At 45.2% G+C, this 13,905-nt stretch overlaps 1 protein-coding gene across 9 annotated transcripts in view; it reads right to left on the bottom strand.

Annotated features, from left to right (window-relative positions):
* The window catches only part of CIT (citron rho-interacting serine/threonine kinase), a 150,594-nt gene that overhangs the window by 96,054 nt on the left and 40,635 nt on the right, over nucleotides 1-13,905 (bottom strand). For 6 of the 9 annotated variants that reach the window (XM_075898125.1, XM_075898127.1, XM_075898130.1 and 3 more), the window contains exons 11-13: nucleotides 13,643-13,760; nucleotides 12,629-12,772; nucleotides 10,294-10,413 (exon numbers count right to left, since the gene is read on the bottom strand). In XM_075898125.1, coding sequence (XP_075754240.1) covers nucleotides 10,294-10,413; nucleotides 12,629-12,772; nucleotides 13,643-13,760 — 382 coding nt within the window. The remainder of the gene's footprint in view (nucleotides 1-10,293; nucleotides 10,414-12,628; nucleotides 12,773-13,642; nucleotides 13,761-13,905) is intronic. The other 3 variants (XM_075898126.1, XM_075898129.1, XM_075898133.1) reach the window with 1 other exon arrangement.

The raw sequence follows: 13,905 nt of genomic DNA, 5'->3' as shown, positions 1-13,905 counted from the left end.
CCTGAAAGAACTGTTCCAAGCGCTGTTCTTTGCTATGACTGACCAGCAAATATGAGTGAGCAGAAACTACACTGCATATTTATGCAGCTTTCTAGAACCTGAGCTTAAGGTAACTCAGAGGAACCCTATAGTAGGTTCTTTAACACAGTTTCCTCTGGCGACCTACATAGCATCTTAACATGCTCATGAATCTTAGTCAAAGTCTATGTTAAAAGATACTGAGCTTAAATCATGTTGGGATGCAAGTTTTATTAAAATTCTTATTTCTCCTCTCTGTCAAATACATTTGTACATTTTCAAATCCTAATTATCACCCAAAAACATTCTACATACAACAAATATTTTTAAAACTCTACTTAAGCAGCAACAGCACTCAAAGCAGCTAACTTTAGAACACTGAATACTTCAGATATGATTCTGCCACACCTAAAGTGTGCCTGCACTTCATTACATTTTGCATCAGGTAAGTCTCCAGACAGCAGCTGTTACCAAAGGTTTGTGCATACAAGTCTCTCACACACAGGCTATAGCTACACTGTAGCCTTCTTCCAGAAAAGCTTATGCAAATGCAACAGTGCATTTGCATAATTAATTAACAGCCACTTTTGCACAATAGACTTTTGCGCAAAAAGAAGCTGTGTAGACGGCTCCTTTTTGCGCAAAAATACTTTCTTGCACAAGAGCCGTTCTTCCTGAAAAAATGAGGAAGAATGGCTCTTGCACAAGAGGGGGTTTTTGCACAAAAAGGAGCAGTCTACACAGCTTCTTTCTGGGCAAAAACCTCTTGCGCAAAAGTGGCTGCTAATTAATTATGCAAATGAAGCATGGCGATATTCCACGCTGTGCTTCATTTGCATAAGCTTTTCGGAAGAAGGCTACAGTATAGCTGTAGCCAAAGACACTAGTCAGTTAATGTCTGTAAAGTGCTTTGAAGCTGAAATGCGGTAGATGATTGCCAACTATTGTTTAAACTCCACAGAAATTTCAACTTCTTTCTCAATATAATCTGTTTCCATTACATCATGGAATGGAATGCCCAACATTAAAATTGCCCAACATTCTTTGTTGCTTTTCTTTTTCATTTACGCTCACTCCCAACCCCCAGTAAAATAAAGTTCACAGAATAATGGTTTTTTTACCACTTTTCTGAAAGAAAAATATATTTGAACATCTTTTCTAAAAAAACAAAAGTCAGGAAAAAAAAGTCAGTGACATTTAATGTTACTTTTGAAAAGAGACACATTCAAAGTTGGTTAGACATTTAAAATGGGCAAATTAAAACAAATTATGGGTTACGGTGGTTCTTCCCCAATTCAGAACTTCAATGTGAGTATTCATGAGCTCTAGGTGACAGTAACATTAGCCTTTATCAACTTGTGTAACTTGACTCTTTCCGTTACTGGTGTCTGAGATGTGTTGCTCATGTCCATTCAATGTAGGTGTGTGTGCTTGCCACAGGCATTGGTTCCAGAAGATTTTCTCTCACTATAAGGGGACCAGCTCCAAGGCCCTGTAGTGGCACATGCATGCCATGCTATATAAGATGCTGCCGGGCTGTCACCACTTCCCTCAGTTCCTTCTTGCCCAAAACTCCAACGGGGGGAAGGAGGGCAGGATGATGATGGACATGAGCCACACATCTCGAAGAACAGCAGTTACAGAAACAGTTAACTGTCTTTTCTTCTAATGCTTGCTCATGTACATAACTACAAGGAGGCGAGTAGGAGTTTCAGCACATGCAGATTGCAACCAGCTCTGCCAAACTGGGCATCATCCTTGACCTACTGTGTGATGGCATAATGGCATGCAACTGTGTGAACCAGTGAACTCACTGAAGACTTGCAGATGGCCTGAATAGGGATGAGAACCAGGAAGGCAGCCAAAAGCCTGAGCCCTAGTCAAGTGTATTCTCACTACTGGTAGCAGATGGGCTCCTGCCAACTCATAGCGCATCCACATGCAAGAGATTATCTAGTTTGAGATCCTTTGGAAGACTCTGAGACACCCATCATCCTTTCACCAGAAGTGATGAAGAGCTGGGACAACCTGCAAAAGAACTTTGATTGGTCTACATAGGTGAGAGCTCACTCTACATCTAAGGCATGAAGGGACCTTTCCTTATTAATCTTATCAAATTTGGGCAGAAGACTGGGAGGAAAATGCTTGACTTACATGGAATACAGACACCACCTTAGGGAGGAAGGCCAGATGAGGCCAGAGCTGCACCGTATGCTTACAGGAAACAGTATATGGAGGCTCCAAGGTCAAGACGCTCAGTTCAGAGACCCCCCCCAGGCGACATTATAGCTACCAAGGAGGCTATCTTCCATGACGGGAAGGGTGGTGACATAAGCCTGGGGAGGACCAAGATAACATCTCATTGCAGAACAGGGGCTCAGACCTGTGAAAAGAGACTCTTGAGGCCCTTTAAGAGCCTGATCATCAATGATGTGGGAGAAACTGGCTGGTCTTGGATCAGTGGGAGGAAGGCTGAGACTGCTGCCAATAAACCTTCACTGATGTGTGCACCAGCCCCTGATACTTCAAGTGGAGCAGATAGTCCAAACTGGTCTAAAAAAGGGCCTCAGAGGAAAGGGATTCCTCTCTGCAGCCCACATAAAAATCTAGTCCACTTAGCTACATATATCAGGATGGTCAAAGGCTTTTGGCTTTGCAGGAGGACTTGCTGCTCTTCCTGAGAATAGGATCATTCCTCTGGATTCAGCCATGCAGCATCCATGCTGTGAGAGGAAGGGATGCCAAGTCAGGGTGCAGCAGGTAAGCATGATCCTGGGACAAGAGGTCTGGTAGACTCAGCAAGAGCCATGGTGAGAGTATCACCAGGTTCTTCAGAGTGCTGAACCAATGCTGGTGTAGCCACACCAGAGCAATGAGGATCACTCAGGCTTTGGCCTCCTCTCCCACCCATGATGGGAGGAAGGTGTCTGAGAGGGACCCTTTGTTCACCCATATCTCCCCCTCACCTCCCGCTGTGTGGACCAGAAACTGTGGCACTTCCTGTTCTGTCTGATGATGAACAGACCCACATGGGGAGTAACCCAGACCCACATGGGGAGTAGCCCACTTCTGGAAGAGAACAGAAACACTTCCAGGTGGAGAGCCCATTGGCGGTAAGAAGAAGACTTTGCTCAGCCAGTTGGCTAATGAATTCCTGGTCTTTGGGAGGTGACATTTCCAGATTAATGTTGTGGATTGCTTCCTGGCAGAGTGCTGAAAAGCAAGCTCCTCCCTGCCTGATGATGTAGAACATTGTGGATGTGCTGATGTGAAGATCTTGACCACTGTGCCAGGTGAGGCACGGAAACCTCAAATAACCATTTTGGGCACTCTGACATTTATGTGCAGCACCGTATCCTCCGTGGACCACAGCGGTTACACATTTACACAGATAACATGATTTTTAACATTGCTAGGTAGAACCTCTTCCACTGCACCTATCTGCAGCAACCTGTCAACTTCTCTCACACATAAATTCTCAGGAGAAGGGTTCCTGAAGAGAGATGGCTAGGGGAGCTGTGGGAGAAGGGGGGGGGGAAAGGTTAGTTTCAGGGTATAGCCATACTGCGAACCCATGGGTTCATAATTATGGAGTGTAGGCAGTAGGGATGTCAGATATTGTGTATGTGAATAGTCATGTAACCATATTAAATCTTTGCAGTTACACAACTATTTGATGGTTCCAAGGGGCAGGGCCAGCAGCCAGTGCACTCCAGGGCCCCATTCCCGGGTAGCCCCTTGCCATTCTATGCTACTGCCTCTATCATAAGCAGCAACGCAAAATGGCAGGAGGACCAGTATGCAAGGAGAGCCAGTCCCTATCCGTGGAGGGTACTAACTCCCCGCAGAATGAGGCTGCTACTGGTTAATTGTCTAGTCAACTACTCATTGACATCCTTAGTAGGCATGAAGGAAAGGGCATAAAAAGTGGGCAAATAAAACGGGGGGAGGGGACTGATCCAGGAAAGTGAAGCCCTTGTTCTTTGTCACTTCTAGTGGTTCACAGACTCCACAAAAAGAGAATTAGGGACTGGATGAGTATGTAAGTACTCATGCTCCTTGACAGGGACAAAGTATTTGCACTCTGCCCTTTTGGAAATGGCGAGCAGGAAGAATGGGGTCTGCCAAAGAGCTCTTACGATCTTTCTGACCCAGTCATGGAGGGGCAAAATAACACTGGCTGTGGTTCTCTGGCCAAGCACCCCAAAGAGGGTTTCTGGAGGCTCCTCCAGCTCCTTAACTGGAAATCTAGGTGGGAGGACACCATTTAAAAAAATCCTGATGGGCTCTCATGGTATCCTGTGGAAGTAGAGGTGGAGGCCCCATGATGGCCTCATCTGAGGACAAGGAGGATGCCCGCTCCAATGGAACCTCTTTGGGCAACAGGGAGCAAGAAGCTGATTTATTATCTCTTCCTCAGTGGGTGGGCTGGTGGCCCCTCCAGCACCAGGGGCTTCTTGAAGAGGGAGGCTGACAGTGCCTTCGGTGCCCTAGCTACTGAGGGAGGCATCTGGGGTGGCATAGAGAACCCCCATAGTTTCCACAGGCACCACTGGGCAGGTCAGGGAATCTGAGGCCATGGCATCATTTGTGGCCCTGTCTGCAGTAAAGAGCCTGAGTCAGCAGTAAAGAACAGGGCTGTGGGGTAAGGCTTGCAGATCAGATGCTTCCTAGAGACCAACAAAGTGTGAGCAAAACTCTCTCTCTCACTCTCTAAAGAGAGAGAGGTATTGACCACTCCTGATTGAGGCTGACCCAATCAATGCAGAGGAGGGTCTACTCTGACATCCCAATGACCAGTGTCAATCAGAGAATCTGCGCCAGGTGCGGATAGGCAACCAGTGCCATGGATGAGGGGCACCAGCGATTGGAGTGGGACAACAAAAAACCCCTATGCTCTCCTGAAATGTTTGGAGGAAGCCGGTGCTGGCAGATGAGTTATCTGTTCCTTGAGCATTGACTGGAGCACGAGGAGAAACATTCTCGGGTATGCTGCATACGGCAGGCAGTGCATGCCTCACAAGGTCCACACCAGGCATGTCCAAAGTCCGGCCCGCGGGCCAATTGCGGCCCGTGTTCTGGTTTAATATGGCCCCCGCTTCCTCCCCCTCTCCTGGCTCCCCGGCGCTTTTTTGAACTGGCGCGCCCAGCGCGCCGCTTCCGGCCGCGCCGCCGCCACCACCCATGGCCTCCGCGGTCCTAGAGCCTACCCTGCAGGGCACGTCCACAGCCCCGCTCCCCTGCTCGGCTACGGGTTCGCCCTGCCCCCGGGCCGCCGTGAGGCCGGCGTGCCCTGCGCTCTCCGCCCGCCTCCGACCCCGCGGGCCCTCCACCTTGGGGCTGAGAGTGCAGGGACAGACTCCGCAGCTGCAGAGATCGGGAAATGTCTCAGTACCTGTGATTGGCGCTGCGCACTGTCAGCTTCCTGGCGGGCTCGGGCACGTGGAGCTGCGAACACACCCGAGCTCATCCTTAGACTCGTCACCATACACAGCCACAAAGGCAAGAGAATTCTTGTTGGGCAGTGTATTAGTGCAGTGTATTACTTGGGCAGTGTATTACTCAGACCAAAACCTCTGGCACTGCGCTCACATGATCCCTTCCCCTTCTGGTCAATTTCAAAAATGGCGACTGTAAATAAGAGAAGGAAAGTTGACAGTGAGGGCCACCGCTTCCAGGACAGGTGGAAAGTGGAATATTTCTTCACTGAAATACGGAATCACTGTGTTTGTCTGATATGCCAAGAGACTGTGTCTGTTTATAAGGAATTTAATGTCAAGAGACACTACCAGTCGAGACATAGCACATACGACAAGCTAACAGGGCGCGACCGCAGTGAAAAGTTGAAGCAACTTGAAGCTGTTTTAATGTCACAACAGCGATTTTTCATAAGAGCCCGTGAGTCAAATGAAAATGCCACAAGGGCGAGCTATGAGGTGGCAACGTTAATTGCTAAAAATTGCAAATCTTTTGCTGAGGGTGACTTTATCAAAGAATGCGTTATGAAAATGGTTGAGAATATCTGTCCCAAGAAGAAGCAAGAGTTTGCCAACATTTGCCTGGCTCGTAACACTGTAGCACGGAGAACTGAAGAGATTTCATCAGATATTAAGAGACAGTTGACGTCCAAAGGAGTGGATTTTGACTTCTTTTCAATAGCCTGTGATGAAAGCACGGACCTATCTGACACAGCTCAGTTGCTGATTTTTATGAGAGGGGTGGACGATGAAATGAATGTGACTGAAGAGCTACTTGACCTCCAGAGCCTTACGGACCAAACAAGAGGAAAAGATTTATTTGTTTCTGTTAGTTCCGCCATAGATGACATGAAACTGCCTTGGAACAAAGTTACTGGGATTATTACTGATGGGGCACCTGCCATGGTTGGTGAACGAAGTGGATTATCAACCCTAATCTGTAACAAGGTGATCGAAGAAGGAGGCAAAGCTATTAAACTCCATTGTATCATTCATCAACAAGTTCTCTGTGCTAAACATCTCAAATATGATCATGTTATGAAACCGGTGCTAAAGACTATTAATTTTATTCGCTCTAAAGCGCTGTGCCACCGCCAGTTTAAACAGTTTCTACTGGACATCCAGGCTGAATACGAAGATGTTTTATATCACAACGATGTAAGATGGCTCATTCGGGGGTCTGCACTGCAGCGTTTCTACTCTCTCAGAAAGGAAATCGGAGAATTCTTGGAAACAAAGAGACAACCAATGTGAGAACTATCTGATCCTATTTGGCTGGCTGATTTGGGGTTTCTAGTTGACATAACAAAGCATCTGAATGTACTGAACACGAGTCTTCAGGGGAAAGATGCAGCGGTGAACCAGCTTTATTCACACCTCAAAGCCTTTGGGACAAAGCTGCAACTTTTCATAAGGCAGTTGTCACAAACACAGCCCAATACCATACATTTTTCAGCGTTGCAGGAAATAATGAACAGTTTTCCACAGGACAATATCAGTGCGCAAACGAGCAAGTATGCAGCAGACATCGCATCTCTGGCTGGGGAGTTTAAACGGTGCTTTCAGGATTTTGCAGCTATTGAAAAGGAGATCAGCCTTTTCTCCTCTCCATTCTCTTTGACCCCGATGATGCTCCAGATCAGCTGCAGCTCGAGCTCATTGAGCTGCATTGTGACAGCGAGTTACGCAGTCGTCACCAACAGCTCTCTCTTGTGAACTTTTACCGCCAACTGGATAAGAGCCAGTTTCAAGAGATTCGAACATTGGCTAAGAAAATGCTGAGCTTGTTTGGCTCAACATATATGTGTGAGAAGACATTCTCTGCTATGAACTTTAACAAGAACCGCGTGAGGACAAGACTAAGTGACTCTCACCTGCGTGACATTTTGTGCATCAAAACCACTGCCTTTGAACCAGACCTAGCCTATGTGCTGCAGTCCAGATCTCAGTTTCACCCTTCACATTAGTGCAGGCAAGTTTTTTTTCAATTGAGATGAATACATTGTAAAATCTCAGTTAATGTCAGTTGGTCTAAATCAGTTATAAATATATTTGGACACAACATGTATACTTGGTGTTATGTTCCTGTTCATATTTTTTGAACTTAAAAGTTGACAGACAACCTTTATTACCAATAATATGTAATGTACTTTACAATGTTCCTGACATATATTTCAGCTTCCTGGATTTTTTTTTCATCTGGCCTTCAGATATGAAAGGCAGAGTGATTTAACACCTGTTTAGATTTGTCATCCATGTGACAAAATGAAAAGTATGCTGTTTGCAATAAACTTTGCATAAAATAGTTAATTTGCATTTAATTTTAATGGTTCAAAGAATGTCAGGCAAAATGGTCGGCCCTCACGCATGTTCACTTCTTCAAATCCGGCCCTCTTTGAAAAAAGTTTGGACACCCCTGGTCTACACTCATTTATTGGCAAGTATTGCCTCAAGTCATTGAGCCCCGTTGCACCAACTGGGGAAGCACACAGAGCAATGGGCCTTCTGCCTCACACTGCGAGGGGGTGATTTCTGGCCAGATATCCTTCTAGAGTGGGAATAACGAGAAGTCCTGTGGCACCTTATAGACTAATAGATTTATTGGAGCATAAGCTTTCGGGGGCAAAGACCCACTTCGTCAGATTCATGTCTGGGAATGCTGCCTATGTAGGGACAGAGATGGACCAAATGAGGGTTTCCCCTATGATGTAGCTTTAGCTACAACTGCCATGGGGAACATTTGCATCAACATAATGTACTGGGCCACTTGAAGAGCCTTGGAGGTCAATAGCATGCAGAGCTGAGCACTGCTGTCCAAGGTAGGTGAGGGGGATGGACTACACTGCTCAGTCTGATGTGGAAGTCGATGGGCCTGACAAAGCAGGTCTATGCTGGCTCCCTGCTTGCCTTTTTCTTTCAGCAGACCCAGAGATCTGCCTCTACCCACATTCCTAGGTTTCTTAGGCAAAGCCCCAATGACAGGGACCAGTGCCGGCTTCCATATGGTACCATTGGTGCACTACGCACCGAAGCACTAATGCTTGGCAACAAATCCGAGCATTGATCATATTCCAGGCAAGGGCCAATTCCATCAGGAGAGGTTTTAAATGAATGTCTCTCTCCTATTTAGTTCATGGCCTAAATGTTTTGTAAATCTGGCACTTGCCATTAATGTGTGCTTCTCCCAAGCACCATAAACAGTTATCATGTGTGTCGCTAATTGGCCTATGGCGATTAACACAACTTAAAGCAGGGGGAGAAGGAAAGCAAAGGAGATCAGGGTATGCCCCCTCCTAAGGCAATGCCTGAAAGGGACTTATAAACTTACCGTATATACTCGAGTATAAGCCGACCCGAATATAAGCCGAGGCACCTAATTTTACCGCAAAGAACTGGGAAAAAATATTGACTCGAGTATAAGCCTAGGGTAGGAAATGAGGCAGCTACTGGTAAATGTAAAAAATGAAGATAGATACCAATAAAATTACATGAATATTTATTTCAAAGAAAAACAATAACCTAGCTCTGTAAGTGGAAAAGGGGGTCAACAAAAACAATATGGTATCAAAAATACCGTAACTCCCGCTCAAAGTCCTCCCGCCAATCCAATGAGCCCCTGAAGGGCCGCCTGCAAGAAAGCGCCCAGCGCCAGCACCAGTCACACACGGGAACAAACGCTCGGACACTCGGCCCAACCAGCTCAGCCCCCTCCCGGACCATTCCCAGGCCAGAGCCCCTCTCGGCTGCTCCCCGAGCCTCCCTGCCGGCGGCCCCGGGGCGAGGCCGCTGGCTCCAAGCAGCACCTGCGGGCGCACCCGCAACCCAAGCGGCTGGCAGAGGCTCCGAGCGCCCCGCGCAGCGACGGCCCCCGACACACGGAGCCCAGCCCGCTCCCGGCAGCGCCCCCCGCCCCGAGCGCCTCGGTTACCGGGGCTGGAGCTCCGGGCTCACGCGGCTAGACCCGGCCGGCGGCAGAGACGCGCTGAGCCCGCCTGCGAGCAGGAGGCACGAAGCCATTTCTGGAAAGGCCCTGCCGCGCAGTCCATAACAATAACACCTCCTGACAGATACGACAACCTGGATGCCTTAGAACCTGACCAGCGTACTCACTTTCCTCAGTTCTCGAGATGCTGACTCGAGTATAAGCCGAGGGGGGCATTTTTCAGCACAAAAAATGTGCTGAAAAACTCGGCTTATACTCGAGTATATACGGTACCTAAATTATGAACACTTAACGGAACAAAGAAAGAATATTTACAGGTAAAACAACTGAGTAAGACAAGACAGACACAACAGCAGTAGCTGTATCACTGCAGTCCCAAGCGCCATCACTGGGAGCAAGAAGGAAAGAGTGTGGTGGGTTTCCAGCAGTGTCCTATGTAGCATGGCATGTGCGCGCCATTCCTCTATGGATATTGCCAAAGGAAAATCTTCTGGCACTGGTGCGTGTGGCAAGCCCACACACCTACCTTGAATGGGCATTAGCAAGGAAAGAATTGATTTTTCCAACATGGAAGTTTCCCAAAATATTGCAACTTTTTAATTTGTTTTTTAGGCAAAGATTTCATTTGATCAGGTTGATGGACTGCAAAAAATAAAGGAAAGCTCAAGAGCACTTACAAACACATACGTCCAAGTTTGTTCTTAGTTACTTTCTTTAAGGAACTCTTCCCACCACCGCACACACAGGGAACCTTAGTATCCCACCAACATAAAATAAATTCCTGGCATCAGAACCAGGTGACATAAGCAGTGCAATTCTAGTGTCAGATGTTCTGCTCTTAAGAAGCAGTTGTACCTGTTCTTTGATCTCCTGCAGTTTTCGGCTTTGCTCTCTGATATCATGAAGAAGCTGTAGTGCCTTGTCATCCTCCTGAGAAACCTCCATCCGTGCCTGTTCCAGACTTCGCTTTAAGCTCTGCAAAAAGTAAAATGCTCAATGCATAGACCCTTTGCACACTATTCTACAAGAAATATCCTCAGCTAAAGGAGCAAAAAGATTCACCTCAAATACTGAGACAACACATTAAGACATCAATGAGAGAATCATGCAAATTCTCTGCTACTGCTAACTTCAATTTTTCCAGCTGGAGAAAAGCAGGAGGAGGAAGAAAGCAAAGGAGATCAGGGCTTACCCCATCCCAAGGCAATGTCTGAAATGGACTTATAAACTTACCTAAATTATGAACACTTAACAGAACAAAGGAAGACTACAGGTAAAACAACTGATTAAGACAAGACAAACACAACAGCAGTAGCTGTATCACTGCAGTTCCAATCATCACTGGGAGCAAGAAGTAGTGTCAAAGAACATATGCAGTAATACTTCTTAGCAACATTAATTATCCATCCATTTTTTTTATATTTCTAGCACTGGCACTCATTTGATGCTACCATTACTATCATGACTAGCTATTTTCCCCCCACTGTTGAACATCATTTATGTCCTTTTCTCTTTTTTAAACTTTAAAGAAAAAAGGACAGCATTAATGTTTCAAGGTTTGGGCAAAACCTTTGCTTACGGATCTCAAATTAGATTACTGCTCCTATCACCTACTTAGTGTGCATATCATCTGTCATCTAGAAGGATCCAAAACGTTTTCATGTTTATACAATAAAATCTAGTATATCCAGATGGTTCATCTGTTTCAGATGCCCCTCCTGCTGTGTGTTACTGCACTGAAAGCCCCCCATTTATTCTAATAAATTCATGTTCCCTCTTCTATTTAGAATGATAAATGAAGTTATACTCCACAGGAAATGTTACACACACCACTGTAAAACAGCCACTGATGGAGTGTTATCTTGGAATGCTACATGGACAGAGTTTTGGTGCGGGGGGGGGGGGGGGGGAGGAAGACAGAAGAATATCAAATCCAATTGAAAATACAAACACTATTTAAGAAACAAAAAACAGGACTATGTAGCACTTTAAAGACCAACAAGATGGTTTATTAGGTGATGAGCTTTCGTGGGCCAGACCCACTTCCTCAGATCAAACAGTGGAAGAAAATTGTCACAACCATATATACCAAAGGATACAATTAAAAAAATGAACACATATGAAAAGGACAAATCACATTTCAGAACAGGAGGGGGATGCAGGGGGGAAGGTAAATGTCTGTGAGCTAAGGATATTAGAGGTGATAATTGGGGAAGCTACCTTTGTAATGGGTAAGATAATTAACGTCTTTGTTTAAACTTAGGGGTAAAGTGTCGTATTTAAGTATGAATGACAGTTCAGAGGATTCTCTTTCAAGTATGGTCTGAAAAGGTCTTTGATGCAGGTAATTAAGTCGTTGAGACAGTGTCCTTTCTGGCTGAAATGGCAAGAAACTGTTTTTTCTTTGTGATCCTGTCTAATATCTGTTTTGTGGGCAACCCCTCCCCCCATCCCTCTTCTGTTCTGAAACTTGATTTGTCCTTTTTATATGTGGTCATTTTTTAAAATTGTATCATTTGATATTTATGGTTGTGACAATTTTCTTCCACCATTTGATCTGAGGAAGTGGGTCTGGCCCACGAAAGCTCATCACCTAATAAACCATCTTGTTAGTCTTTAAAGTGCTACATAGTCCTGTTTTTTGTTTCAGCTACACCAGACTAACACGGCTACATTTCTATCACTATTTAAGAAGGCAGAGTGTAAACACCCTTATTGCATTTTTGCCAAGACAACAGGCCAGACATCCCTACTCATGCAAAAATGACAAAGCATATTAAATGTACATCTTTAAGGGCCTGTTTTTTATATCCCAGCTGAAAAACAGCATTTGTCACAGACACATTGCTATTCGTATGCTGGGAAACTAGAGAAGTGAGAACTCAGAATGTCATATTATTGAGTCAATACCACCATTTCCTGAAACACCTTCATTATCCTTTGAGGTTTTCCAGCTACTGAATAGGCCCCACCTTGCTTTCATTCTGAAGTCTATCAAAGCTCAGAATCCAAAAGTGACACAGCATAGCTATTAGGACAAGAACAGAACCAAGACAACAGTTGTAGCTCCTTTACCATTACTATGGAATGATGTTGTAATAAGCACCACTGAGACCATCATGGAAAAGAAAATTAAAAGACCATCAGAAATGGCACCTTCAGAGGGAAAAGGACTAGGGTAAAGGCTCACACTGCATTCTGTGATGTAGGTTGCCAGATCCTGCTCCAGGAGGGATCGCTGGGTCTCAGAGGCTTTCAGTTCCACCTCCTTTTGGCTAAGTACAGCCTCCACCTCTGACACCCTCCGGTGCAATCGTGTCATTTCCTGCTCCATCTGCAACAAATATTGAAAGGTTAAAAAACATTTCAAAAGTTCTCTCCGTCACTAATTTCAACACACCGCATGTGATGAATTTCAGTCTCTAAGAGACTCCTACTTATAATTTTCCAGATGCTATTTAAATTCCAATACCATTGTGTCTGCTCCTGGGAATGCACAGTTCTTCACAAGGACAAGTAGTAAGTCTAAGTCACCCCATTCATTCAAGCTGCTTGTTCATATTCAGTCAGTCATTCTTCGAACCCCAGTTAGCAAAGAAGCCACAATCATTTTTCACTTGATTTTGCAGAGATGGGTCACTTTAGCTTTATCCCAAATCCATGTTGGACCAGAGGATGGTTCCCCCCCATTTCTTTGCAGGAATAAATGGTCAAATCCAGCACAAGACAGAGACACAAATAATTGCACTCTCTTAAAGTCTCAAACAATACTTGAAGTTTTATAGACTCCAGGGAGTTTTCTTGATTCAGAAACAACAGTTAAAAGATATTCACCAACTCAATGAAAAGGCAACAGTTACACAAGTAGAAGCTGAAGGACTAGGAAGAGAGACTTTGTATCACTCAGAATAGCAGTGCAGCAACTCTGCAGGATGAGGAGGAAATACCACATGCTTGAAGAAGCAGTCATCTGTGTCCTGGTGAGAAAAGGACTGTTTAAAATCCAGAGCCTCCTCTTGTTAAGTTTAACACATCTACAGCATAGGCATGGCCTAAATTCATCTTCTTCTTTACTGAACAGGAAGCGACTTCACGGATGGAAAAAAACTTTGCCCACCACAGAACTGGATGATCAGAAGCATCTGACAGATCCCTTGGCATACACTGGTTGTAGATTCTTGGAGCAATGAGGGAGGCCACTCACATAAATAAATACCTTGTGACACTTGTCCTGGGTGTCCTGAAGCTCTTTGCTCTTTAAAAGGAGTTTCTTTTCCATGGAGCTGATCTTAGCTGGAGAGTCCAACCCTGAGACAACAGTTCTAAAAGAACAAAGCCAAAAAATACATAAATATAAACAAAATGGTACAGATCATTTTTGCCAGATCATTGGATAGTTATCAGGAGCTAGAGGAGGAAAGATGAGGCAAATTTTATGGTGTAACAGTTACAAGATTAGGTCAACCA

The sequence above is a fragment of the Pelodiscus sinensis genome, chromosome 15 (genome assembly GCF_049634645.1).
Source record: "Pelodiscus sinensis isolate JC-2024 chromosome 15, ASM4963464v1, whole genome shotgun sequence".
Lineage (NCBI taxonomy): Eukaryota > Metazoa > Chordata > Testudines > Trionychidae > Pelodiscus > Pelodiscus sinensis.
Note: the sequence above shows the minus strand (reverse complement) of the source record. Positions and strands in the feature narration are given on the sequence as shown.